The sequence below is a fragment of the Eschscholzia californica genome, unplaced genomic scaffold (genome assembly GCF_041429995.1).
Source record: "Eschscholzia californica isolate CP2 unplaced genomic scaffold, dmEscCali1.0.p SCAF_3, whole genome shotgun sequence".
In the NCBI taxonomy this organism is placed as follows: Eukaryota; Viridiplantae; Streptophyta; class Magnoliopsida; order Ranunculales; family Papaveraceae; genus Eschscholzia; species Eschscholzia californica.
In genome coordinates, this window is record NW_028238420.1 from 47,470,429 (window position 1) to 47,498,145 (window position 27,717).

The 27,717-nt window shown below is 34.3% G+C and overlaps 2 protein-coding genes, 1 non-coding gene and 1 pseudogene across 4 annotated transcripts; all 4 read right to left on the bottom strand.

Annotated features, from left to right (window-relative positions):
* Positions 1-396: 396 nt before the first annotated feature.
* On the bottom strand, positions 397-4,549 carry LOC147551033 (inorganic phosphate transporter 1-4 pseudogene; annotated as a pseudogene). The gene is made up of 3 exons (XR_015237819.1): positions 3,875-4,549; positions 3,661-3,722; positions 397-2,251 (listed from the first exon to the last, which is right to left on the bottom strand). The product of XR_015237819.1 is annotated as an inorganic phosphate transporter 1-4 pseudogene (transcript).
* A 10,083-nt stretch (positions 4,550-14,632) lies between these two features.
* Positions 14,633-19,399, bottom strand: LOC147551034 (serine/threonine-protein phosphatase PP1-like). The gene is made up of 4 exons (XM_086669411.1): positions 18,495-19,399; positions 15,796-16,355; positions 15,004-15,222; positions 14,633-14,914 (listed from the first exon to the last, which is right to left on the bottom strand). Exons 1-4 carry the CDS (start codon positions 18,667-18,669, stop codon positions 14,891-14,893), a joined length of 978 nt encoding a protein of 325 aa, XP_086525537.1. The 5' UTR covers positions 18,670-19,399; the 3' UTR covers positions 14,633-14,890.
* A 1,606-nt stretch (positions 19,400-21,005) lies between these two features.
* Positions 21,006-21,314, bottom strand: LOC147551035 (signal recognition particle RNA). Its single transcript, XR_015239113.1, has one exon.
* Positions 21,315-24,452: 3,138 nt separating this feature from the next.
* Positions 24,453-26,913, bottom strand: LOC147551036 (BAG family molecular chaperone regulator 2-like). The gene is made up of 4 exons (XM_086669854.1): positions 25,786-26,913; positions 25,443-25,699; positions 25,197-25,343; positions 24,453-24,943 (listed from the first exon to the last, which is right to left on the bottom strand). The coding sequence occupies exons 1-4, from the start codon at positions 26,024-26,026 to the stop codon at positions 24,629-24,631; spliced, it is 960 nt and encodes a 319-aa protein (XP_086525980.1). The 5' UTR covers positions 26,027-26,913; the 3' UTR covers positions 24,453-24,628.
* Positions 26,914-27,717: the final 804 nt, after the last annotated feature.

The window sequence follows — 27,717 nt, forward strand, 5'->3', positions numbered from 1 at the left end:
TCAGCAAGCGAGGCTAATGTAAGCCAGGCCGGGTTAGGCGTGACCCCCCGAGCTCGGGGGGACAACTATTTTTGTTAAAAGAACCAAGCCAAGCCCGTTGGCCCAACCAAGCTACCTGATAGCAAGCAAGGTTGGGCCGGTCCAATCAACACCACTAATATCAGGCTCAAGTCAGTTAAAGACATGGCAGGCGAAGCTCATGTAAGCCAGGCTAGGTCGGGCTTGACATCCCCAGCATGGCCAACGACTAGTTTCATTAAAAGTATGATTTAGTCAAGCCCATTGATAGAGGTTCTTACAGAGCTACCTAATAGCAGGCAAGGCCGGGGCGGCCCAATCAACAGCATTAGTAGTTATAGAACTTTTCAACTGCATAATCCACAGTAAAGAAACTTAGAAACATAACATGAAAGTTTTATATTCCTCTTATAATTAAGTGAAATTTAAACATTAAAACCCAAACAGAAAACACAAATTTAAAATAAAAGATCGCAGCAACAACACTAAAAAGAAGAAAATCTCTTAACTACACATAGATTTATATACTTTGGACTTGATCATAAGAAACCCTACTTCAACTTCAATTTAAACAGGAACTGTCCTGCTATTGTAACCAGCTTGATTCTCTTGAGGTACTGATCGAACACCCATTTCGTCTCCATCGTCTTCGTTCTCACCCGACATTTCTTCTAGTGATTTTCCATTAGATTCAGGCACCAAAAACGTAAATACCATTCCTAAAAAGTTAACAACGCCAAGCATTATAAGTGAATTTTTCACTCCAATTCCTGCAGGATATCCAGCATCTGTCTTACTCTTATCTTGATTTTGAGCTGCATATAAGAACCCAAATGCACCAATAATGGCACCAGCTTTTCCAGCAGCAGCCGAAATCCCATGACAAGTCGATCTTAATCTAGCAGGGAATATCTCAGCTGGAACAACGAAAGTAGTACTGTTTGGCCCAAAGTTTGCGAAGAAGAAAGTTAATGCATACATGACGACAAACCCTATCCTGTTTTCCTTCAAAGTCCAATGGTGATATGGGATTGCCAAAGCAAACATGAAAACTGTCATGAAGAAGAAACCCATTAATTGAATAGCAAATCTCCCGATTTTATCGATAAAAAATACTGTGAACCAGTACCCAGGAACAGTACTACATAAAGCAATTAGGGTTTGTGCTCTTGCAATTCGATAAACTTCTTCGGTTGCATTCATGGTTTTTGCTGCTGGAATCCAACCAATTGCACTAAAAACATCTTTTTGGAACAAATTCTGACTGTAAAAAGCTATGTCAAGTAAGAACCAAGTACTAGTTGTTCCAAGTAAATGAAGTCCATGTCTTTTCATAAAAGCTTTAGAAAACAAACCGAATGAGTTTCTCTCTTCTCCAGTGATTTTCTCGACCATTTCTTGTTCTTCGTGAATTTCGACTTGTAACACTTTCGACATATCGGCAGCTGCTTGTTTAGCATTCTTGGCTACTAGTGCTGTATAACGAGCAGTTTCGGGCATTTTCATACGCCAATAATAGGTTAAAGCAGCAGGAAGTGCCCCAAACATTAGTATGAGTCGCCAAACATAATCTGCTTCAGGAACAGTTGAACCGATCGGGTCTTGTTCATAAGTTGGTGCATTGAATTTAGCTTTAAAAGCGGCGGAAATGATAATTCCAACCATTCCACCAGCTAAAATTCCGAAACCTTGCATAGCGAAAACTGCAGCTATAAAAGCACCTCGAGTTTTCTTGTTTGCATATTCAGACATGATAGTTGCAGAAAGTGGGTAATCACCACCAATACCAAAACCAAGCCAAAATCGAAAGAAACAAAGAGTAGCCATTGTTGATTTTGGACTATGTCCAAAAGATAAACCAGAAGCTACAGAACAAATAACCATGATCATAAGAGTCATCCCATAGACTTTTTTTCGACCCATTTTATCACCGAGCCAACCGAAGAAAAGCTGACCAGTTAGAGTACCAATTAGAGCAACACCATTAACAGACATTGCTACACCAGGTGGTAGACTTCCAGGAGTCTTGGAACCATTGACGTGGTAGTAAATACGACCGAGTAATTTAGTGACGAGGGAGATGCAGAAAAGATCGTAAGCGTCGGTAAAGAATCCCATACCAGCTATAACTATTGCTGTGAAATGGTACAGTTGTGTTTTTGCAACATCAAGTGCACTTAGCACTTCTAGTTGTTCTCTACCCATGGCTACTCACTATGGGTAAAACAATATCCTGCAAGATTTGAAGGAAGTCTTAGAATTGAACAACTTGTCTAAGAATTTCTATAAGAAAACAAGAAATCAAAACCCAATTCCCAACCTAATGGTAACATACTAACATATACTATAAGTATCTCTCTGCTAGAAAGATCAGAATTCAAATCTTACTGTTTGCGAAAAAAATAATTATGGTCAGGGCCTGGACCCGAATTTCATGAAACCCAACAAAAAAGAACCCGTCCATCGCTTACGAAAAAATTATAATTGAATTCAGAAAAGAACTAAAGATAGTTACTATTTTCGAAAGAATTCTTTATTTAACCACATAGTTGTTAGTAAAGATATTTTTCACCTTTTTTTATACTATACATAGAATAAACCCTTAACCCAAAATTTCCTATTTTTCAACCATTGGCAAGCTAGGTTAGATCCCAATTTTTCTCAACAAAAAAAAAAAAAAAAGGTTAGATCCCAATTATTGAAGCATAAACTTGGTGGTTCTCATTCTAGGTCAAGAATATATATAAAACATAGAACCCAAACAAATTGGTTCTAAGAAGGTCCCACAATGAGGTGATTAAGGAAAAAAACAAACTTGACTTATATGATGATAATGAAGTTGACTGGTCAACTAAATGACAAATTGAGACATTAGAGGTCAAAATATTAGTATGACCCACGTAAAGACTAGTTGGTCAATGAAATCCCAATTATTGAGGAGAATTTTCTGATCGGATCTGATCAGATTCCAGTGAGATTTACTCTGTTTGATCGAAAAATTAGGAAGAAGAAGATGATGAAGATTGTGGGTAAGAGAGAGAAGAAAACCTTAAAATGAAAAGAATACAGGGGAAAGTAAAAGTGAAGATCTACTTTAAAAAGAGAAAAGAATTTCCGTGAGTTCTGGAAAAAGTAGAAGAAAACAAGAAAAAAAACCCCTCTCAAAAAAGTATATAAAAAGGTATAAAGAGAAATCTAGAAATTTTATCAAACAAACCCTAGAAACAGCTAAATCTTGATTGGAAGGAAACCCAAAAAACAGGGGACAAGGAAACTTCCTGGGGAAGTTGGGAATTCTAGTTTAGATGAGATTTGGGTAGAAATGGGTAAGCAAAAAAACTTGATTTTTAAGGGTTTCTTGATCAAACAGGAAGAATCTGAAGTCTGAACTAACTGAACCAAAAAGCTAATAAATTTTGGAAATATATGATGAAAAAGTCAAAGTGATAGTACAAAATGTCATATTAAACCCTAGTAATTTAATGACGTCTGGCTATTGATCATTGTCTGAATTTGAATATTATGGGGTCTTGAAGTATATACAAAAATAGAAGTAATATAATCAAAATGATTTAGCTCAAGCAGCAAAAGCAAGAACAGAAAGAAAAACAGAGAGAGAAAATGGGGGTGGAGGGTTATTACCTTTGTTCTTTAAAATGGGAAAAAACTAATCTTCAGAAGCTTGATGAATGATTCTACACAACCTATTATAATGAAAACACAAACATTAGTACTATTTATTAATAATAAAATTGATTAAGGAAGCTAAAGGGTTTTTTAGATAGAGAAAGAGAAACAGAATTTTAGGGTTCTAGAGAGAGGGAGAGAGAAGTAATTGTTTGAGTAAAGACTCTACCTTTTCTTCTTCTTCTTGTGAATGAAGTAATGGGTTGGTGGTGGTGGTGGTGGTGGTGGAGTTCATGAGATGAGGAGAAGTGGAAGATGGTGGTGTGGATATTTAAAGGGAAGATTCATAAGTAAGGGGGAAAATTGTAAAAAGTCTATTGAAAATGGGGTATGGGTATCTTTATAAGGAATATACCCACCTAAGCCAGCCTACTTTTTTCTATTACAGTCAAACTACCCTTTCCTATGGCTCTCTCTCTTCTTTCTTCCTTCCTCTCATTTCTCCAACTAATTTTTGTTTTCTTTTTTACACTCTTTTTCTTTATCTTAAATTTCTTGTTCATTCCTTTGAGGTTGCTAGTTGTATATGCTTCTCTAAATAAGCTTACACCAAAAATAGATAATAACAACTTAGAGTCTTTGTGTGTTTCTACATGTATAAAGCTTTTTGTAAATAAAACCTATAGTTTGATCATGCCTCGAATTATCGACCATATCATATGTAGACATGTATTTTTGTTGCATGTATGGTACACATGATAGAGTAGTTGTTGCACAATATTGTTTACGATTGATAATTAGGTGAATATTAATGTTGCGTAAAAAAAAATCAGGGTAAATATTTTTCGGGTGGAAAAATCTTATATCATTTCTTCTCCTCCCCTCCTTTCTATCTCTTCTATCTATTCCGCGAAAGGAGAGGAACCCCTTGGTCAGAAAGACATATCTGATTTTTTTATGGGTCGCCCATGAAGTGGCATTTTGGCACCCCTGCCAACCAGGAGATTGGTGGTCAAGGGGCCAGTTCGGGGAACCCAAAAAAAGAACAAAATTTCACCCAAAATTTTGCATCCATAAATATACTTTTAATGGGCTAAGATTATTTGATATAACAAAAAAAAAGATTATTTGATATACAAAATTCTGATAATATTATTTATTATATTGAAGATATCTGTAAATTGCATTTGTGGTTAATGTGAATAAGAAATAAATGATTGACATATAGAATTAGCAAGTTTGACATTATACAAATATCAATCTCAATTTGGAACAATGTGATTATTTTCAATATACATATGTAAACAGCTAAAATTAGTTGTATCACCCATCTTATAAGAGCCCCAAAAGGAAACAAATAAAATAAGTAAAGGAGTGAATTGTGTTTAAGCTTCCCCACTTGCAAGTATCCAAATATTGACTTTGGATAAATAAGGAATCAATATTGCCAGACTTTTTATTTAAAAATAAAAAAACTAATAAAGTAGTAATAAATAACTCTTTGAGTGATCTTTCATTTGACTTTCTATTTGATTAGTCATCTTATTGTCAGTGCAACTAGTTTTTAGTTTTGGCTATGATTCAAATGAATAGAGTAGAAAATCAAGTGGAGAATAGAGTTTAGATGACTATAACTTTGGATGCTTGAACTTTTGGTATTTAACTAGTATTTGACTTTTAAACCCTTAAAAGTTAAAACTAGATTAGCTCATTCTGTTCATAAGGTTTAAAACTACCCATTTTCATGTACAATATAGAAAAATACCATAATTAATCTCCGATCAAGCTCGTCTATAATCAAGAATTTGATTGAGTAAACAAAGATTACGAACACAAATTCCACTTAGAAGACTATATCTAGTTGTTGTTTTTTTGAAAGCTACCATATCTAGTTGAGTAGCATACATATTTTTCTTTTAAGTATCTAGGTTTCGTTTTGGTCATTTTTTTGTAGGAAAGTTTATTCATTACAATTACTGTTATTTCATAGAGACTTGTACGACTGTCTTAAATACATTCAATAAATAACTAAGCAAATGCGGAAGAATTGAACTAGCCTTACTGTACTGAAAATATTTTATAATTTTCAGATGCATAAGACCTGATGTATTAACAGATAATTTGGAAATTTTGTCAAATAAAGTAGAAAAAACCTTTCAACAAAAAAAAAAAAAAAAAAAAAAAAAAAAAAAAAAAAAAAAAAAAAAAAAAAAAAAAGTAGAAAAAACCAATAGTCAATAACCATGGTTTATCAATTATAAGGTTGGTGTCACAAGACACATCCAATTGAATCCAACCCTACTTACAACTTGAGCAGTAAATGTCATACCTAGACTCGGGACATAAGGCTTGACTTGACTTTGACTTTGACTTGTGCGACTGATTGAGTTTCCTTCCACATTGAAAACACAACATATTTCAAGCCAAAACGAAATTACTTCTCTAGTATTCTAAGTTAGTTAAGTCAAATAATCCCTAACAAAAGTTTATAAATTCATAATTACGTGTTTAGGGGTGAGCAACGGTCGGTTTTTTTCGGTTTTGGCTCGAGCCGAAGCCGAACCAATAAGTCACGGTTTGACTAAATCGTCGGCCAAAGTCGAGCCGATCATTCGGCCGGCCGACATGGTTCGACTCGGTTTGGTTCGGCTCGGTTGAGTTCGATTGATCGGTTTAACCGATCACAATGTAGAGAAAATTGTAAACTAATGTCATTCATTTCATTGCATACATCGAAAATAAAATTTAAGAACTCATCATACTTTTCCACCATTACATATGCTAAAAATAAAAATTAAAAATTCATCGTACTTTTCCAAGATTACAAAATAAATAAATAAATAAATAGAAGTACGAATACAAATCTATAATTTTAAGTTATTAACTAAGAATAGGTTGTGGTAAATAGAAAATCAGTGAAGACTTACCTTTAAAACCTTTCAATCAAGTTGAATAGGTGGTTGATGAAGCCGACAACAACAACTAGGGAGGAGGACGGATAGTAGTATGGAAGATTCGATTAGGGGTTTTCTAATTTTTTTACTTTTTAGTTTAGCACTTTCTAACTTTACAAAATTATTATTTCATTTTTCCTTAGGGTTCGGTCGGTTCGGTTTGGGCGGTTTCTAGAAACTCAAGTCGAGGCCAAACCAAGCCGAATTTGGATTGTTCGGTTTTTCGGCCGAACCGAGTCGAACGGTGATCGGTTCGGCCCAAAAATCGGTCGGTGCGGTTCGACTTGGTTTGGTTCGGCCAATTGGTTCGGTTTTTGCTCACCCCTATACGTGTTGATAACCTTAGATATTTCCGGACTAAGTTGATTTTTTTAGATCTTTGCCATGAAGTTCTTATTCTTCTACAAAAACAAAATAAGAGAAGATGTAAATTTCTTATTAGGTTATTTCCCTAATGGCCCCCAACTTTGTGACCAGCTTCCTGCCTAGCCCCCTACTTTACGAGAAATGTCCATATGGCCCCCTCCCGTTATAACACCATTACTCTCTCTCTTCCATTTCTTTTCTCTCTCCTCCAACATGTTTTCTCTCTCTGCCACCTCGTTAAAACCTGCCAACTCATCATCTTCTCCGGGAAGGTCGCCGGCCGACCAATTTTCCGGCCGGCGACCTTTAAACCTAAAATAAAAAAAAAAAAATTTTTTTTTTAAAAGGTTTAAAAGTCGTCGGCCGGAAAATTGGTCGGCCGGCGACTTTCCCGGAGAAGATGATGAGTTGGCAGGTTTTAACGAGGTGGAAGAGAGAGAAAAGAAATGGAAGAGAGAGAGTAACGGTGTTATAACGGGAAGGAGCCATATGAGCATTTCTCGTAAAGTAGGGGGCTAGGCAGGAAGCTGGTCACAAAGTTGGGGGCCATTAGGGAAATAACCCTTTCTTATTTCACCAAAATTGTTTAATTAGTAGATCTTAACCTTAATAATATTTGTCATGATGCACACGTTAACATGAACATTCCTTATATTTTTCTTATTTAAGGCGAGAAAATTTTAGATGTTGAATTTTTCACACTTCATATGTCATGTATATTTCATTTTTCGATATTAAATTACAGATGATAAGTCAATTGTCTTACTCATCTTATACTGCTTATTCAACCAAAGTGACAACTATTTTGTTTTATTAAGAGAAAATACAAATGTAACAATAGGAATAAAGAGAATAACCAGAGAGAGGATATTAAAAACAAAAATATCAATATATTTAAAAATTTACAGCGTCGAGCTAACACAAATATCGTACGTGGGCACATCATACGAACTCTAAAGTTGAACTTGAATTTGAAATATAAAGGTGTGAAACTCTAGATTCCTTTGGTCTAAAATAACAAAAGAAGAAAAACTAGAAAAAAATATTTCATTATCATACAAGTTTTTTTTATGGAATTCTAACTTTTCGGCAAGAAAGTCAAATTTCGGCAAACCCAATCCATGGTGGGGACGAATAAGCAATTCTTTAAAAGGTTGACAAAGTTGGAAATTATTTCAAAAAAATTGAAATTGGACTAGTCGGAAAAGTGACTTTCTTTGATTTTTTTTATTAGACCAATATATAGTTTTGGATTAAAATATTAACAAATTATTGAAAATATGTCTCACAAAAAAATTAGTTATGCTTTGTGGATAAAATGCTACTTACTAGAAGCTTAATATTAAAAAGAGCATCTTCGCTTCTTGATTACTTGATTAGAGATGATAATGACAATTACAGAGTTTTCATAATTTCGTTTTATTATTATTATTATTATTATTAATTTGATAGTAGTTGGAGACATAGGAACGGAAATTCCGCTCGTTGTTCATGAACCTAATTATTAAAAAGAAAAAAAATATTTGTGTGGATGCCATTTGTCTTTCATCAGTTAATTTCGTAAAATTATCAGTATATATCAACAATTAATTATTAATTTTGCAAACTATGTTAACGGATCTTTGTATATATGGAGTAATTACTAACTTGGTTACCACAGATGTAATGTTGAACTTTGATATTAACTCAATATAAAAGCGAAATTTTTTGAGGATATGTTTTCATTTCATTCGTATTCAACATTTCTTATGTTTAAAGTTTTGCGAGAGTACAAGAAGAAATAGACAGATTCAGAATATAATTTCTTTGTCGCTTGATGTGTTTCGTGCTTCTAATAATTCTGATCTATTGAATCGCGAATCACGATATTCCACATAAAATTTCTACCAAAGTCTACTTATTTTTTTCCCCTAACATTACGTGTAAATATCTTTATATTTGTATATGGATTGAAGATAGCTACCTATCAATAGAGCAACAAAATATCCAACAGATTAAAGACATCAAGGACAAATTCTCAGGAATAATCTTCTCTCATGTGTCTAGAAATTGCAATACTCGTGCAGATGCTTTAGCTAAATGGGGTCGTACATATTGTCAAAAGAAAATTTGGAATGATGTTCCCTTTTTATTTATGATGTTTAGTTGGTCTGTAATTGACGCTCTTTTTTAATGGTATTTCTCTTCATCAAAAAAAAAAAAACAAAATATCCAATTAGGTGTGGACAAATAATGAGACATCAATAAATATATTTGAAGATTAAACGTAAAAGTAATGATAGGGAAACAGAAAAGCTAGACAGACTTTGAGTAGGAATCCATGTGACTTGTCGTGATTCGATTTTGTGATTGTCATTTTATAAATTGCTCCTATCTTCGGGAGATTTTTCATCTTTTTCTTGTTTCAGTTTGTCGAAAAAAAGAGCAAATTTTGTTTTTATTAAAGTAATAAGGAATATAATAATAATTGTTGACTACCATGATGTACCTCTAACGTTTCTCATGTAAATGAAAAATCAAAATATTAATAAAATTGAACCTCAACTATCTATAAGTTCTCTCATCAGAAAAAAAAAATCTATAAGTCTATACTATCTTATGACATTAAACCATTTTTCTGTCAATCGTGTAGGCACACTAACCTGTATCGACATTGGGTCGGTGTGTCTATCCGGCCAACACTCAATCTATTATATAAAACAGAAGGGAAAACGATGACTGGGACAAACATCCTTTTTTAATAAAGGATATTGTCTAGAAGCCCTTCTCAAAATTTAAAATATAGTCCTTCGTAGAAATAAAGTTACCTATTTAAAAAACAATAATTTTTTCTTTCTTAAAAATAAAATAACTAATTTAAGAAAAAAACAAAATAAATTTCAAAGGTTAAAAAAAGAAATTAAAATCCCTCTCTCTCTCTCAATAAAATAATAATTAATTTAAGAGAAAAGAAACAAAAAAATAATCTATTATATAAAACAGAAGGGAAAACGATGACTGGGACAAACATCCTTTTTTAATAAAGGATATTGTTCAGAAGCCCTTCTCAAAATTTAAAATATAGTCCTTCGTAGAAATAAAGTTACCTATTTAAAAAACAATAATCATTTCCTTCTTAAAAATAAAAATTCTAATTTAAGAAAAAAAGAAACAAAATAAATTTCAAGGATTAAAAGAAGAAATTAAAATCTCTCTCAATAAAATAATAACTAATTTAAGAGAAAATAAACAAAAAAATAATAACTAATAAAAATCTTTCTCTCAATAAAATAATAACTAATTAAAATCTCTCTCTCAAGTGTCCGTGCCCTAGGGCACGGGATATACCCTAGTAACTAATAAAAATCTCTCTCTCTCAATAAAATATGGTTGCCAATACGTGGACAACCAAATTAGTTACGCGGACAAAACTTTTTGGTGGGTGTAAATATAATATATTAATTTAAGTGGACAACCAAATTTCTTTCTCTCTCTCTATACTTCCTAGCCTTTACCGCCATCATCACCATGAGTGCGAGGAACAAAAACCCTTTGTAGAACATCATTCATGTCTATTAGATTACCTATTCCTTCTCCTATCTGTTTATGTGAAACAACTTGGTGGGGATATAAGGATTTAGATATTTTGGGATGTCTTCTTCCTATTTACTTGGTATATGGGGTTTGAAAATCAAATCAAACATATTTACTTACGATAAGAAAACCGATTAATTTGTGGAAGTGTAGTTTGTCTCTCTACATTATATCATGATTTGTTCCTCCACTGGTTTACTAGGCAGAAAACTATAAAAGAAGCAAAACAATAAGATGAACGGATGAAGAATGAGTTATTATTCTTAGTAGGGTTTTAATAGATTTTTGATTCATCAAATTATAGGAACAAATATATAAGATAATTAGGGTTTCTGTTGTTAGGCAGTCCTGATTCATCAAGAGAAATACCATCAAGGAGATGGTTGTTGGGTGGAGAAAGCATCTGTGAATTATGTGGAAGAAATTTACAAGAAATAAATTGTCCTCTTTAAAATTAGTTATATTTCAACCCAATATATTTGTCCACAGAAGAAATATGTTTGTCCATATATTGTCCACCTAAAATATAACAATAAATTTCGTAACATTTGATTGATACAACTGTTCGTGCCCTAAGGCGCGGGATATACCCTAGTTTCTATATAAAATAGCAAGAGGCTTATTAGAAAGGTGAGAGGCTGACTAATATCACAATTCAATTTATTGCTAAATTATGAGATGATTTAATTAATTAATCTTTAGAAATAGTTACTGCTAGGTTTGGTGATTTAGCTGTGCATTATATATAATTACATATATGTTATACATCTTCTGAAACTATCTCTCTCAGGCATTTTAGGTTATTTGAATTTTTTTTTTTAAGAGAGTTAGATGAGACATTCAAAAATTTTATGTCGTACTCAACCATAGTATTAATATAACATTGTATTGTGCATTAAGAAACATTTTGTTGCTTGTGAGCCTACATTCATTGATTTTCAAAGGTCAAGTGAAGTGACTAGTATAGAGCAATCTTTGAAAATTTATCTTATTTTCAAAATTTTATGATCATCAAAAATCACCTCATGAAAATAGCTTAGATGATTTTTGTCTGTTTTAAGATGTTGGACAAGCCTTCAATCACTCATGAGTCACGATAATGAAAGCAATTTTTGGTAAAGATAACGACGACCCTTATTGGCCAATAAAATGTTATTCTCTTCTAGTTATACATACATGATACATGGATATTTTAACATGTCTAACACAAAAAATACTAGACATGCTAAATTTAAATAATTCAAGACATGATAGGTGGATATGACTTGTTTACATGCTTGTTGTATCTACATTTGAGATGTTGAGAATCTAACATGTCATGAATACACCACTTAAACAATATATTATTTCGTGGTTGACAAACAAACTATATTGAATAAAACAATAAACTATATATGCCATTTAGTTAAGTATTAGTATTTTCAATGTTTCAAACTATAACTATTTGGAATAGGATTAGATTGTAAAACTACTCTATCTCCTATCTCTAATAAAAAAATGTATAGATTGACAAATAAATCTTACCAATTATTGACAAAGACTTCTTCCAACAACAAAGAAAAGTTTCAAAAGAAAAACAAAAGAAAAAAAATTATTGAGGAGGAGCAAATAACCCAAGTTGCTTACAGAGGCAGGGACAAATATTTTTCGATTTTTTGTAAAATGTTAAAATTCATAACTCTGGAATTTCGGTTACAAATACATATATGTTACCACTTAACATTTTTCGAATTTGTTTCTCATATGTATATGTAACCTAGATGTGTTTAAAATTGTTGAGAACGTCGATAAATTTTGCTCAGTTAGAAATTTCCAGTTACACTTTCTATCGAAGAAACTCAAAAGTGAAAAAGAAAATGATGAAACAAGGGTTCGAGACACGCTGAACAATTTAAAAAAAATAATAATGAAACAAATCAAAATCGAATTTTGTTTCATCTTTGAAAATGCCTAAAGGAGACATTGTTTTCTCTAAAATTGAAACTCTCTGTAATTGATAAACAATTCCAATTGAAAAGAGTTATAAGCTTCTATGTGTTTTTATATTGTAAATATAAATCTTACTTTTATTTTCTAAAAGTTTTAAACCTTAAAATAAAATGGAAACCCTTTTTAATCTTTTATTAAAAGAAAAGTGGAGTTGTATTTTATACATTTTCAAATTGTATTTGACTTCTAAAACAATTATTAATAGAAACATCTAATTTTTAAATGGAAAACGATATCTTCATTTGTAGTCCAAATCCTCATACACCATCCTATTAAGTCTTTCGATGTGAAGGGAGGACCACAAGAACTAAATGAGGAAAGCACGTAATATTAGGATTACCCCACTATGTCCTTAAGTTCAAGATTCTTTTTCATCAGTGTGTAAACGTAATACAGTAGGACAAATGAGACCACACCACGCGCAAATTTATACTGTAATACTAGAATTAAAATTATCTCCATTTGAAGATTGTGTGCTACAGTCATTTAAAGCTGAAAAAAAAAATTAATTTCCTAGAGGTCAAAGATATCATGGAAGGATTACAAAGTAAAAATAGAAAGAGTTAATTCCTATATGGCCCCCTACTTTGTGACCAGCTTCCTTTATGGCCCCTTTTTTTCGTAAATTCAAATATAGCCCCCTATTTTCAAGTAAATGTCATTACTACCCTTCTTAATTCTAAATTTAAAACATTTAAAAAAAGTTATTTCCACCTCACCCCTCTCTCTCTTTCCAACTCACCTCTCTCTCTCCAACTCACCCCCCTCTCTCTCTCCAACTCACCCCTCTTTCTCTCTCTCTCCAACTCACCCCTCTCTCTCTCTCTCCAACTCACCTTCATCTTCTCCGATTGAAGTCGCCGGCCGGAAAAATTTCCGGCCGGCGACTTCAAAAAAAAAAAAAAAAAAATTTCTCTCATCTCTCTCTCTCTAAAAATCCGGCGAAGGGGGTTTCCCTTCGCCGGAGCCGTGAACAGACCGATCTGGTCTGTTCACGAACAGACCTTCGAAGGTCTGTTCACGGCCAGGCCTTCGAAGGTCTGCCGTGAACTCACCCCTCTCTCTCCAGATCGGTCTGTTCACGGCTCCGGCGAAGGGAAACCCCCTTCGCCGGATTTTTAGAGAGAGAGAGAGAGAGAGAGAGAGAGAGAGAGAGAGATGAGAGAAATATTTTTTTTTTTTTTTGGAAGTCGCCGGCCGGAAAAATCTCCGGCCGGCGACTTCAATCGGAGAAGATGAAGGTGACTTGGAGAGAGAGAGGGGTGAGTTGGAGAGAGAGAGAGGTGAGTTGGAAAGAGAGGTGATGTGGAGAGAGAGAGTTGACATGGAGAGAGATGTGTGGTGGAGAGGAAATGAGGTGGAATTATAGTTTTATTTTTATTTTTAATTTTGAAAAAAGATTTAAAGGAAGGGTAGTTAGGACAATTACATCAAAAAAGGGGGCCATATTTGAATTTACGAAAAAAAGGGGGCCATAAAGGAAGCTGGTCACAAAGTAGGGGGCCATATAGGAATTAACTCAAAAGAAAATATCTCTCAACAAAAAAAAAAAGTAAAAAAGAAAATATCTAACTATTTTGTCAGCTATGGAAAAATAGGGGTCAAAGTCAATAATTTGGATAAAAGGAAGTAATGGGTTAAGGGTTCGATGTCTCTTTTCATACCCAGTACTCAACTGGGATGTGTGGGGGGCCTTTCATTTATGTCTGTATAGGAATTTTCAGAGTTTCAGTGATTCAAAGTGAGGACCATAACCCTCAAAAAGTCAAGGTCTTCCTGTCTTACTCTCACATTAATATGTACATTTTCATTGGGGCTTTGTAAATATATCTACACTTTTCCTCTATACTGTTACATTCCTCAACTCTCTCTAATCCAAATTGTGGGCTTTGTGAAAATATGTTCAATTATGCCAAGCCATGAACAGGTGTGAATCCCCTAGTGTTCTTGATATATTGGGCCCCCGGAAATGCCCAGACCGAGGCCTTATGTACCCATAGGTACCGTACCCAGGCCAGACCGACTTTCACCTCAAATTGGTTTTGGATTCAAGTCTTGTTAGCAGAACTTCGAGGATTCAAAACCAGAATTTAGACAATGAAAAATATGGGCACAAGATATATATAACAGCAGAACAAAATATTCAGGGAGATAGTGATACTACATGAAACAACCTTTTGTTAAACTTAATAACATGTTCAAACTAAGTACTCCTATTTTTTTCCCAGTCAAATAGGCTGTTTCCGATTTTAGTTTTCCCTAGTGCTGAAATTGATTTTCGACCCATTTTGTGTATCGAGACGTCTGTGATGTCCGTAAATCAGTTGGAAAGAGACATCTCCTCTTTCAATCATCGTCTAACTCTATACTTTTGCACTTCGGATAGTCTGCACACGAGAAAGGAAAAGTGTAAGCATTTAGTAAACAAAGAAAAATGGTGCAGTTATCTTGAGGAAAAGAAACCAAGATAAGATACCTTGATTCCTGCTGGTGGAGTTCCAGGCTTTGTCGTAGTGGTGCTACCAAAGAACTTAGGTTTCTTTTCTGCAGGTTTTAGTATCTGGAAAGAACACATCAGAGTTTCATCCACACTCATCATAGCACCTGCATTATCGAACTCCCCACAATAATTAGGTGCTGAAAATATTGTTACAAGTTGGCGATTAGCAAAGAACTCGTACCCATCCTCCACAACCTGCACCAACAAAAAAAGCTTTGATAAGTTCTAGGTGGTCAAAGACTCAAACAATTTAGGTTTACAGTCATATACATTGAAATTTGTAAAAGTTCTCCTGGCCTAATTTTCCTTCGAAACAAGGTTGTGAGGAAGGATTGTCCAAGACCTATATATTACGCAAATTCTAATGCCCACGCACTGTGAAATAATACTAATACCTCCCTCAACGACAGGGCCGGAGGCATTCGACACTCACCTTCCATGCAGAGGTTACAAAGTCCTGACTCATCCTTCAAACACTAGCTCCAATACCATGTTAAAGTCCACGAGCCTAACTTGTTGGAGTTATCGCAGATTGGTTGTAGGATGCGGAGGTGGTCAACCTGAGTCCGAGGGAAGCCTCACCACCTGATCTAGTTTTTTGGGGTAATAGAGGAACAAAACCACTTGGAGGCAAGGCAGGCCCAAGACTACAGCCACATAACTCTCATTGAAAAGCGGCTAGCAAGGGAAGGATTGTCCATTATTTTATTTATCTTACTAATTCTAATGCCCAGATGTGGGAAATGCTATTAATATTAACATTTATACCTGATGAGCACGACAAATAAGATCAAGATCATGTTTCTGAAGAAACTCTGAAACCGTTTCAGCACCAAAGGTGTATGAAACTCCTCTATCATTCATCCCCCAACCTTGCACATCTTTACTAGGATCTGACCAGAGAAGATCACAGAGATAACCAGTGTCTGGTACATCAGTTGGACGTTGAAGTTTTCGAATTTGATCCAAATTATGCAAGTCAGGAGAAAGACCTCCGTGCATGCAAATAATCTTTTCGTCAATGAGAGCAGCCACGGGTAAGCAGTTAAAACAATCTGTGAAGATTTTCCATAGCCTAACGTTGAACCTTCGCTTACACTCATCATAAAATCCGTAGATGCGGTTTATAGATGCACATTCATGGTTGCCCCTTAAGAGGAAAAAGTTCTCCGGATACTTTATTTTATATGCAAGGAGGAGGCATATTGTTTCTAGGCTTTGCTTGCCTCTATCAACATAATCCCCCAAGAATAAGTAATTAGACTTAGGAGGTAGTCCACCATATTCGAATAGCCTCAAAAGATCAGAGTACTGACCGTGTATGTCACCTGAGTGAGAGATAAAGTACATTGTCAGTTAAATACTTAAATGAAGTGAAAAAAAATCTTATTGAATACTAAGTTTCAATCCTGGATACAAATTGGACTGCAAACTTAACAGAAGAAAAGTAGAAGTTGCTTTACTTAAAAAACAGTAAGCTCAGAACAAAATTTTGATTAACTCTAGTAACAGTAAGGAGTGTCACAACCTATTCAAAATGGTTTCTCGCAGATTTTAAACCTAGTAAGAGGAACTATTTGTAAAATCTTAATCATTCGCAAAATATTCTTCGTATTTTAAAGGATTGTTGTGTTCCTCATGGCCCGGATAGGCCTTGTATTCGTTACCAGAAAAAAATCATCGTGCAATTACTAAGGTTAAAATGTCGAATATAGGCACAAATGGGTATTTGAGGTTGTTATGCTTGTTCAAGAAGGTCTTTGGCACACTATACACCATACCTAAGAAAGGTTTGAAGTCATTAAAAACATCAAAACATACAATTTAGAATTACCAACTTAGCACATAAACGACTGACAGATAGAATAAGAGTATAATAACTACAATAGTCGAAAAGCTACTGGCCTCACTTCATCAACTAAAAAGGTACTTTTAACAGAGCTGGAATTTGAGTACTCGGTGCAAATCTCTTCTGATTCTACTCATTTATCTTGCCTACATCAAACACTTTCGCAAATTTGTCTTGTAATCTGAATATTTAAGTATTTACTTTCGTGAAGTGAAGGGTAATGAGCTTGAGTTATACTTTTGAACAAAAGTATAAGGTTTTTGAAACTTAATAATCCCAAGTAATGCACACATCAAGTGTGAGCATTTTACATAATATATGATATTAGGGTAGAGGGCTACATGCATAAAATCAATTTATGATCCAATTCAAACATAGATTGCATTATATAGAATATAACAAAATTTCTGTGGAACCCGTTATCTGTTACGAGGGGAAATTGATTCTTTACTTCATAACAAAAGAAGATTCTCAAAATCATAACATGCTAATTCACATATCAAACACAAATACTTAACTATAAAGGCCTTTAACAAATGAAAGCGATCACATTAACATAAAGTAGTATAATGGCCCAATCCTACTTGATCAAAAGCATAGAACACAACAAGAGCACATACAATCAATTGGGGGGCTTTTTCACAGATTCTTTACCCCACTCATATAACTACATATTAAGTAATTGATCTAGTTAAAACAGTTAACACGAGACTTTTTTAATAGTTCACAGGCACATGCATGATGTAAGCATCAGAAGGAAAGACCTGTAATGTCGATCTATCCAGCTAAAACTGATTCAACATTTAGTCAGGTAAAAGTCAAAAACTTAAAACCTAGAAAAAAAAGTGGCAATTGATAGAACTGAAAGTTTGCTTATCGAGCAACGACAACTGGATGACGAACCTAATTTCCAAGTAATCTTGTTCGACAACCTATCTCAAGAGCTAAATCATTGTGAGACGCCTTACAAGCTACAAAAACAATCACTAACAGCAAAAACTCCAAAACAAATCTTTGCAGAAATTCAGAGGTACTAAACATTTAGCAGGAGCCAGGCTCCTTGAACAATTCGACACACTTATCCTTAACCCTAAAATGTAGTAATCCAAAAAAAAGAGCAGCAATATTACTTCTCTAATCATAACTGAAATGAACTCCCTATATACAATTAAAATTTTAACTCAGAAACTGGCATAACCTAGAAAACTAATAAGCACTATAACCACTGCCCATTTTATAGAGATTCTAAGTTAACCCCATGTCATTTCAGACAATCTATTTAATCATCAAGTAGTATAAGTTAATAATTCTACAAACTGACTGTGAAGAAGTCACACAGAAGAGAAGTTATGATTGACTAAGTAATTAAGCAAAGTATCAAACCAAAACCCTAGGGCACAAACCCCTACTTACCCAAAAAAACAATTTTTTTCTTTATCGAACTGAGAAATTGAACAGAACCCACTTCAGATAAACTAATTCAATTGACTTCCAGAGAAATAGAGAGAGAAACCAATCGTTTTCGACCCATACTCAGAAAATGACACTACCCAATTATAAACAACTAATTCAGTCAATACCCATAAAAGAAAAACAAATAACAAGTTTGAAAAATTACCACAAATTTTAATGGGAGCTTCAAGTTCTAACAGATTAGGTTGCTGCATAAAAATGTCTTTAGAGACCAAACAAAGTTGCTTAATCTCTGATTCTGAGAGTTGAACTTGTTTCCCAGGTTTGCCACGAACATCAAGTAATCGATTAATTATACTATCAAGAACAAGCGGATCCATCTTGAGAAAAGGGTAAGAAAAGAAAAAACCCTCTTTTCCTGTTCTTCTTATTTGGGATTCTTTTTTTTTCTTTGTTGGTTCTTGTTGTCTTGGATTAATTTTACTTACATACCCAGTAGCTGAAATATCTTATTTCTTTAGTATACTTTATCTTTGGGTGGTTTCTTTCCCCTTTCTTTCCCTATCTGATACGATTAATTTTCCAAACATTCCTCACTATCCTCCCCTCACTGATTTTAAAGAACCCCAAGATTCTCTTTTTTTTCACAGAGATAGAGAGAGAGAGATAGAGATGGGGGAGGCGTCGCCGCCGGTGAGGGAGGAGTTCAATCAACGACTTAAACGAGTGAATGACTGGATGGTGACTGGGAGTACCCACTTTTTATGTAGAACAATCCTGCCAGAGCCCAAGAAAATCCAAATCGATTCGGTAGAAAAATCTAAATCGGTGGCCTTTATTTTCTCTTGATTTAGGAAGAAAACCAAGGGAAAGTTAATCATTCAATGTGGATGGTTGATTTAGAATTTTGTTCAGAATCAACTTTTCGGTGGGTGGCTACATCAATTTTTCAAACCAATGATGCTAGTAATGGGGCTTCTAGTTTTTCGCATGATGAGCGACCAAAATTGGAGTAATGGTACTAATACTCATTTTCGTATTTTTTAGTTGTAGTTGTAGCAATTTTGATACACATATATGTCTGAAGAAAAACATTATAAACATACACACAACAAATGATTAGTCTCGATTCAAAAACAGTTTACAAAATTGTGTTACGAGAATCTGGTCATTGTTTTATTGTTTAAATGTTGTTTTGGTGTCAATTTGTGACGAACTGGTCGTTTTGGCCTTCATAAGTTTCTAACAGTTCGATTTCGTCCCAAAGATACTGGTAGGAGCCATAATGAAATTAATCCAAAGAAAGTGTTAAAATATTAATTCCACATCATTTTTCTTTCTCACTTCTACTTCATTCCTCTCTCACCTGCTTCATCTCTCTCGGTCTCACCCTTCTTTGCGGGAATGTAACATACTAACATCCCCTTTCTAAAATTTGTGAAGGGTTTTGTCGATTTATTTTATTTTTCTTTTTAGGGCCTTTGGCTTTACCTTACCAAATTGCATGTTGCAAATTCAAAACGGATGACAGTGATGGTGGATGAAATATCACTTGACCAAAATATATCAGAAGGAAGACTTTCTGGTGACTCAATAAAAAATGGTGGTGGATGACAATTTGGTGCCAGTTGGAGCATCAGATACCTTCTTCAATAATTTTGGTCCACTGGCTACTCACCCAACTTGCTGAGGCTTCTCATTCTTTTGGACATATGACATCTTGTCTCTTATGCTTAAACTCTCCTTTACAATTTCCCATTTACAAAACCCATGAGAAAAATGTTATTTGGTCCGTCTAAACTCCGAAGGATAATGTGACATGTCAAAATTTGTTAACCAGCATGCTAAATTAGGTTTTGAGTTGTTGTGGTGCAAGAATCTCGGGCCAAGTAGCGTAGCTGAAACGATTAGGGTAGGCATGTGTTTATAGAAAGATCCGAAATAACTTGTATCATTTTTTATAGAAACAAATAAAAGACATATAACATATTAACATAATGATCATACAAAAAGTTGTATAGGTATTTCAACAAAGATGTATTTAAATGAAAAAACATTATTTACCTCATTGTTTTTTTTAAGTTCAACCCAACATACAAATAAAGGCGTTACATAGTTCAGACCCTTACAACAATTAAACGGAAGGGACTAATTCAGGTAACAGAGTTAACAGTAGGAGGTATTGAAGTGGTTAACAATAACTTTGGTGGTGTTGGTTGGGGGGGGGGGGGGGGGGGGGTACCTCATTGTTTTTTTTTTTTTTTGTTGAAGAGGGTACCTCATTGTTAGTTTGCACTTCATATTGATAATAAGATCCAAATCAATGTTTGTTTTATTTTTGGTTCGTGCAAAGTTGAAATGAAAATTATTTGCGAACAAGTGGAAACCAAAACCTCTTAATGTTATGTGGTTTATCTCATCACAAGTTTCCTACCGTTAAACCTGATTCCAAGAGACGTTATGGGACACGAAAATCATGAAAATTTTGTTAGGCAAAAAATTTCTTGTAAAACCAGTGTATGATCTTTTTTAAAAGTTCATGATAATAAGAAAAAATGGTTGTTCATATTGGATAGTCTCATCACAAGTTTCCTACCGTTAAACCTGATTCCAATTTCCAAGAGATGTTATGGGACACGAAAATCATGAAAATTTTGTTAGGCAAAAACTTTTCTTGTAAAATCAATCTTGTTAAAAGTTCAGATTGATTATAAGAAAAAATGGTTGTTCATATTGGGTAGTCTCTTAGGGTTTGATGGGCCTAGCGAGAACTGGTTCGTAGTCCTTCCACTGCCGAGAGCGGGAGGTTTTCGCTGCTCTGTGAAACCAGCCTTGCGCTGTGTCCTCCACTCTAAGGATCCACGTCATCCAAGCTTTCGCCTGAGTCACATGAACCAACTCCCAGCTTGGAACGGACGATCCAGCATATACTCCACTAAACAAGCCCAACCCATCCGAGTCAACCCACTGTTCAACCACCTTAATGCCCCCACTTGAGTTACAAGCTCGCGCAACCAAGCTCAGCAAACAGTTATACAGTAAACAACTGTATTAACTGGAAATGTTTCGCTCTAACTCCGAATGTGGGACTAAACTTAGAGACTTGAAAAAACAAAGATAAAAGTGAGAGAAATAAAACCTCTCATCTTCTAAGAAAGACATCAAACGGATCCCAAAAGAAAGATCTCTCTGCTCTTCATCTATACGTAGCAATTCACTTTCTTCTTCTATAAACCCTATAGAGATTCATTCTGTTCCATACCCAGACAGAAATTTCCATTTTTTTAACAAACTCCAGACAATCTCATGTGCAAATTTGGTTCAATAAGTAAACAAGGCAACCAACTAACTATTGCTAACAACCCTTGGTTGGAGTGGTAAGAGGTATAATCTTCCACCTTAGAGGTCAAGGATTCGAGGCACACGCTTAACAATTCAAAACAAAAAAATGGCAACCAACTACTTTGAGAATCTCTTTAGAGACTTTTCAAACTGGGATTCACTTATAAATAAAACATTTTAAACGTCGATCGATTAGACAATTAGCAAGCTTAGTTGTTTCGATCTTATTTGGAAAGACGCAAAATGAATTATTTCTTTTTTTAAGCCAAAGAAGAAAAGATATATATGGTTTCGATCTTAGTTCAACACTTCTACTTATGTTTTGAATATCCAAATTGGTAGTTCAACACTTCGACTCTAGACAATGTCATGTACAAATTTGGTCCAACAAGGCAACCAACTACTTTGAATTTCTCAGAGAGACAGAGACCTTTCACATTGTTTAACATGGGTAAGCCGGAAAATCAGACCTAGTTTTATCTAATTGATTAATTGACTATGACCTTAAGGAATGTTTTTAAAATGGGTTTTACTTTGACTTAATTTTTAAATAGGTCTTATAGTTTTAATTTCCTATATAAGAACTACAAGAATCAAAGTTAGATATCAATTTTGTAAGTCTTTAATTAATTTCTTGGGGGTTGAAGAGATGAATAAAGTACTTTCTTGTGGAGTACTTGTTATGGTTATGTTCTTAATATGTGGGGTAGTTGTTTCAGAGTTGCAGAAAGATGTTGTGTTTAGTTATGGTGGATCGCGAAAGATGGGTGGAGAAGGGCGAGATGATGGGCCGGAACGAGAGTCAAATAGGCCACGTCCACCATCTCCCACGGCTAACAACTCGGGTCGTCTAGAGGATCCAGCTCCTCCTCCTCCACCACTAAATGCGAATCTTCCTCCTGTTACACCACCACCTCCTCCTCGTCGTCGTCCAAGTATCGACGTGATTGGTTAAACTACTGAGATGTGAAAATCTAAGTAATATAAAAGTTCTTTCAGGATTCACCTAATAGGATGACTCATGTAATTAAGGGTGACTGATGCTACGCGATATACGAAAGAAAACTGTGACAAAAATTTGATTCTTCTTATTCAAAAATATATGTATGTGTGTATATAACGTACTCAAAAGATAAGCATTTATAATTCAAAATTAAGGTAAGGTATCACTCTTTTTCGCATCGTTTGACCTTATAGTTTAATCAACTCAACTGCATTCGGGAGACAATAACAATTAGTATGATTATATTGAAAGATTGTGACTACTTTGACGATCAAAGTGGTAGGAACTAACAAATCCTAGTTGAGATTTTGTTCTCTGTGTACTTAGCTGAAATGAAAAGCAAATAAGAAAATATGTACATCAGATGTTTACTTCCATACATACATAATTTCACAACAGATGTTCACTTCCATACATATATAATTTCACACAATCTAAATTGAGATTTTTATGAGCCCACACGTATCACTTAGCACACTACAAGAGAAAAAACTCATCTTTTTCACGGTCACCGCAATTCTATATGGCGTGTGGTAGGGGTGCAAGATGTGCGCTCACACTGGTCCGCCACCACACAAGAGTACACTCATTTGATGACTTCCATATACACGTTTCTCTTGTCGAACACTTGAGTTTAGAGCAAAATTTTGCATAAATACGACTACGGGAGAACACGATATTGAAAGTGTCAAACTAAACATAAGTGACATAGTGATATTGATCCTCAAATTGATAAACTAAACATAAGTGACATAATTGAGTGAATAAAATTTAAGTCAGACTTAGGAAGATGTGTAAGTTGCGTCCTATTACTTGTGTGTATTTGATTTTGTGTGGTCATCTAGGGCCTGTGTATGCTCACATGTCACACACCCTTTGTGGCATAGGCGATGAGCGTTTAGGTCGCTAATCCTCGCCCTTTTAAGGCATACAAACACATAGACACAAAATCTCTACCTAATGGGGTCTGATAAAATTTTAATTTTGCATCATAAGACTGTATTTAAGGCCCAACTAATTTAAATATATGGGGTCAGATAAATTTGCGGTTAGCAGCACTCCAAACTTGGGTTCGGTCCACGAAAATGAACCAGGAATATGTCAACTCACCCGACCCACTTTGTCCACTCTCAACGAATATGCCCGTTGATAAAGAAGTTCTACAGGTATCCCCTAACAGCTGAGCGTCTTTGACTTTGATGTCTAAGCTCTGTAATTTGTTACTCTGAAAGAGGTCTGGTCCAATGACAATGGTTAACTGGAGTGACACTAGATACACTATCGTCCGTCTAAGACATAGTTGTATTAAGGTAGGTGAGCGGACCGACACACCTTAGTAGCGCCATCTAGTTCAACAAAAAAAAAAAAAAAAAGTAGCGCCATCCAATCTGAAGTGTCAGTCTTTAACTTAAATAATATACTTTCTTTTTCTTCAAGCTCGAAAGTGAAGACAAATCGTAACCATGATAAAAGAAAATGACCGGAATGTCAATCTAGTGAGATTTGGAGTACTTGTTATAGTAAGTAAATTAAATCAAATATCATTAAAGCATGAAAAAGTGAAAAACAGTATGGGAAATCCGAATATCCAATAAATTCCTCTAATGAATACTCTAACATCACAAAAGCTCACAATTCTCTCTCCCTCCCTCTCTCTCTCTCCCTCTCTCTTTCATTGATATTACCTTTAATGAACCTACATATACAGGCACTATATGTGATATTATTGTCTCTATTTATTTCATGACACCCATGAAACATATAATAAAATTCACTAACACAAAATACTATGTATATAACTCCGCCCAAATTAAAATATTTTTCACAACCCCATTTTATTTTCTCATGGATTGAATCACTAGTAGCCTAGTAGGTAGGTAGAGAAAAGAATGGAAGAAAATAAGATGAAATCCACTTAAAACAACCCACAAATACACACACAAATAAAATAATAGATCAAATCTGAAAACCTTGCTTCAATCTCTCCAAATTTCTTACTCAAAAAACTCCCAACTTAGCTTATTAGCTTGGGTGGTGCCAGTGGTGGTGGTGGTGGTGCTTTTGGTGGAGGTAGATGGATTTGGCATAAACCCAGGAAACCCAAAATCAAAATTTTCCCAATTTGTGGTCACAACTGGTGGCTCTACAGTATACGACCGCCTCACTGACTGGTGGTGCTGCAGTTGCGCAGTCGGAACTTGCCCTGTTGAATACCTGCCCTGTTGTGAGCTAACTCCATTACTGCTTGCCATGGAATTCTTAATCTTCAACATGTCTAATGTCTCTACACATTTCTGAACTCTCTTGACCTTCATCATAAAAAGTTGGATTATCAAATTGGGTTTTTAACAGATGACAGAAATTATGGTAAACTTCAATGGAATTTAACTAAAAATCAGGAATTTGATCATTTTCGATTGACTTTCAACTAAAATTCAGGAATTATCTTATTGGGTTACTGAAACTCGATTAGATTCTACTAATTTTCAATTGAATTCAACTTCAAGTCAAAGAGTTTTTTACATGGAAAAAGTGAAAGAAAATCAAATTCAAAGAGAATACCTGCATTCTCCTCTGTAATTTCACATCTCCATCAGCATAAATTCCATCCAATTTGATCAAATGAGTCATTAACAACTCAATCAAATTCAAAATTTCAATCTCTCCAACTTTCCCTCCTTTTGAAATAACAGTTTCTAGAGATGAAACCTACCCAAATTATAATCAAATCAATCACTAATTAATCACAAAAACTAATAATTTTTTTATTTTTTTACAGTGATTATAAAATCTGATGAAAAAAATTACCTGGGTAGCAAGTTTATCAACTTGTAAACTAATTTCAGAAATAGATTTTGAAGATTTTTCCATTTTAGCAGTTCTTCTCATTTCAAGAAAACGTTTTTCTTGACTAATTGGATCTTCAACAAGAACAATTTTTGATCTATCCTTTACTCCAACAATATCAAGATAAGATTTTGAACTTCTCTCTTTGTTTTTGAACATTAATTTCTGATCTTCTGGGTGTAATCCTGTCGGTGCCGACAACATTTTCTTCAATTCCCCTAAAATCCCAAATCAAAATTTTCAATTAATCAAAAAATATTCAAATTAATTGGAGAAAAATTGGGGGATTTTAGTTTAAAATTACCAAAACTAGCTTGGGAACTGATGTAGATTTCATGATAAGATGAACCATGTTTAACCCTAATTCTGATTGTTGGAGCTGGTACTGAAGAACGATCCAAATCTGGGTCACGTTTTTGAACTAACATTCCACCTGGTCTTAACTCCCACTCTTTATCTTCCGATCTGCCGCCGTCGCCACCACCATCTGCGCCGCCGTTCTTGGGCGACATTTCAGTTGTTGTTTTTGTCTGCACTTTGATCATCTCTGTTGTGTTCTTTTCTAATTACTTCTGAAATCTGATATTTCAATTTAAGAATATCTTCATTTTATTAAAGTAAGAAACCCAAAAAAAGAATCAGATCTCTCTGAACTTTAATGGGGAAACTTCATAACCAAGCATTAAACTAGTGGGATTGCCAGAACAAGGAAAAATAATGAAGTGCTGAGATTTTCAGAGACAACCCAGATTGACAAAAAGAGAAAATAAGAAACCCCAGAAAAAGATATCAAAGATTTGATTATAAAAGTTCAGATCTCTTGACAAAATTGGATAAGGAAAAAAACAGAAAATTTTATAATACAGTCAATGGAAAATAAATTTTCTTCCAAAGATTTAGATAGCAAGAAAGTTATAGAATTCTAACTTCTTTCTTCTAAAAGAAATTGAAGAAGAAGAGAAGAGATTAGGGAAGAAGAAGAAAGATGAAGAAGTAAAGAATAAACAGCAAAGACAATTGGAGAGACAAGATGATTTAATATATAAATATATTTATATTTATTATTTATTATATTATATATAAAAATAAAATGATTACCTATTAATAATAGTACTAAAAACCAATAATTAGTATCTTTTTTTTATAAAGGAAGAAAGTTGACTGCCCCAAAGAAGTCTTAATTCTAATCTTTTCTCCAAATTTTTGTGAAGGATGCCTAATTGATCTTAATTCTGAGCTCACGTCATTCTAGTAACTCACATTATATGTAATTAGATTCTCAACTTATTTAGAGAAAAAAAAATATGGTCTCATCTATGACTTTTAGGGTTGTCTATGAGTTTTTCATAATTAGGAAATGAAAAGGAAAGGTAATTGAATAAAAAAAGAAAAACTAAATTAGGAAATATCCTAATTCACCAAACTCATGAATGAAAAAAACTCGTATTTCACAATCACTATGAAAAGGGGATACTGGTGGCTGATCACAATCACTTGCCATATGTCTTATGTTTCACTTTTAATCGAAGCAATCTTACACGTTTCATTAAAGAATACAGTCGCTTTACGTTTAAAACTGAAAAGGCAAATTACGTCCCAAAAAAACTGTGACAATTTATTATTATTATTTATAATAATCAAGTATACGATGAGCCTTTCAACAAAAAGCAGTACTCTCTGTGACCTTTTAGCAAGAGCAGTGAGGTAACAGGGTATTTTACAGTCTGATAAATTTTTTTTAGACTTTTTCATTTAAAGTGTCTTAAATATGAGTCGATGTCTAATTCAATTTGTGATCCACTACACCTCTTTAAGGGCAATGATGATCTCCAGAATGGTCGATCTTAGAAGCATAGCTCATTTCCTAGACATAGCTTTTGTTAAGACAATTATTAGTGTAAATGGTATCCGTGTATATTTCAGACTTAGAAAGAAAGGTGGTGGGATTAAAGTTTCCAGTGGTTGTATAAAGCGAAATCCTAGAGATATCTTATTGATTCTAACAAATCCCTTCGTAACTTGTTATTTTTATCATAGTGAAATCATCCCGCAGTTTTTGTCCTGGCGTAAATCTCACATACCACACCACGTAATTCTCTGTGTTCTTCACTATTATTTTTTGTTTCTTGTTCTTCGTCATAACACTTTCGTTCAAATTAGTTAGTTAAAATAATCTAACTTCCATAATTTTTTCTAAAATCTTAGATGATATATGATCATCCTACATATGAAATTT

Excerpts from the sequence above, each read along its gene's own strand:
- LOC147551034 (XM_086669411.1), bottom strand. The coding sequence starts at position 18,669 with ATGGATCCGCTTGTTCTTGATAGTATAATTAATCGATTACTTGATGTT. Across the intron at positions 16,356-18,494 it reads AGCTCCCATTAAAATTTGTG|GTGACATACACGGTCAGTAC; the intron begins GTAATTTTTCAA and ends TCTCTCACTCAG. Across the intron at positions 15,223-15,795 it reads TTATTTGTCGTGCTCATCAG|GTTGTGGAGGATGGGTACGA; the intron begins GTATAAATGTTA and ends TTGTTGGTGCAG.
- LOC147551036 (XM_086669854.1), bottom strand. The coding sequence starts at position 26,026 with ATGATCAAAGTGCAGACAAAAACAACAACTGAAATGTCGCCCAAGAAC. Across the intron at positions 25,700-25,785 it reads CAGTTCCCAAGCTAGTTTTG|GGGAATTGAAGAAAATGTTG; the intron begins GTAATTTTAAAC and ends TTGGGATTTTAG. Across the intron at positions 25,344-25,442 it reads TTGATAAACTTGCTACCCAG|GTTTCATCTCTAGAAACTGT; the intron begins GTAATTTTTTTC and ends TAATTTGGGTAG.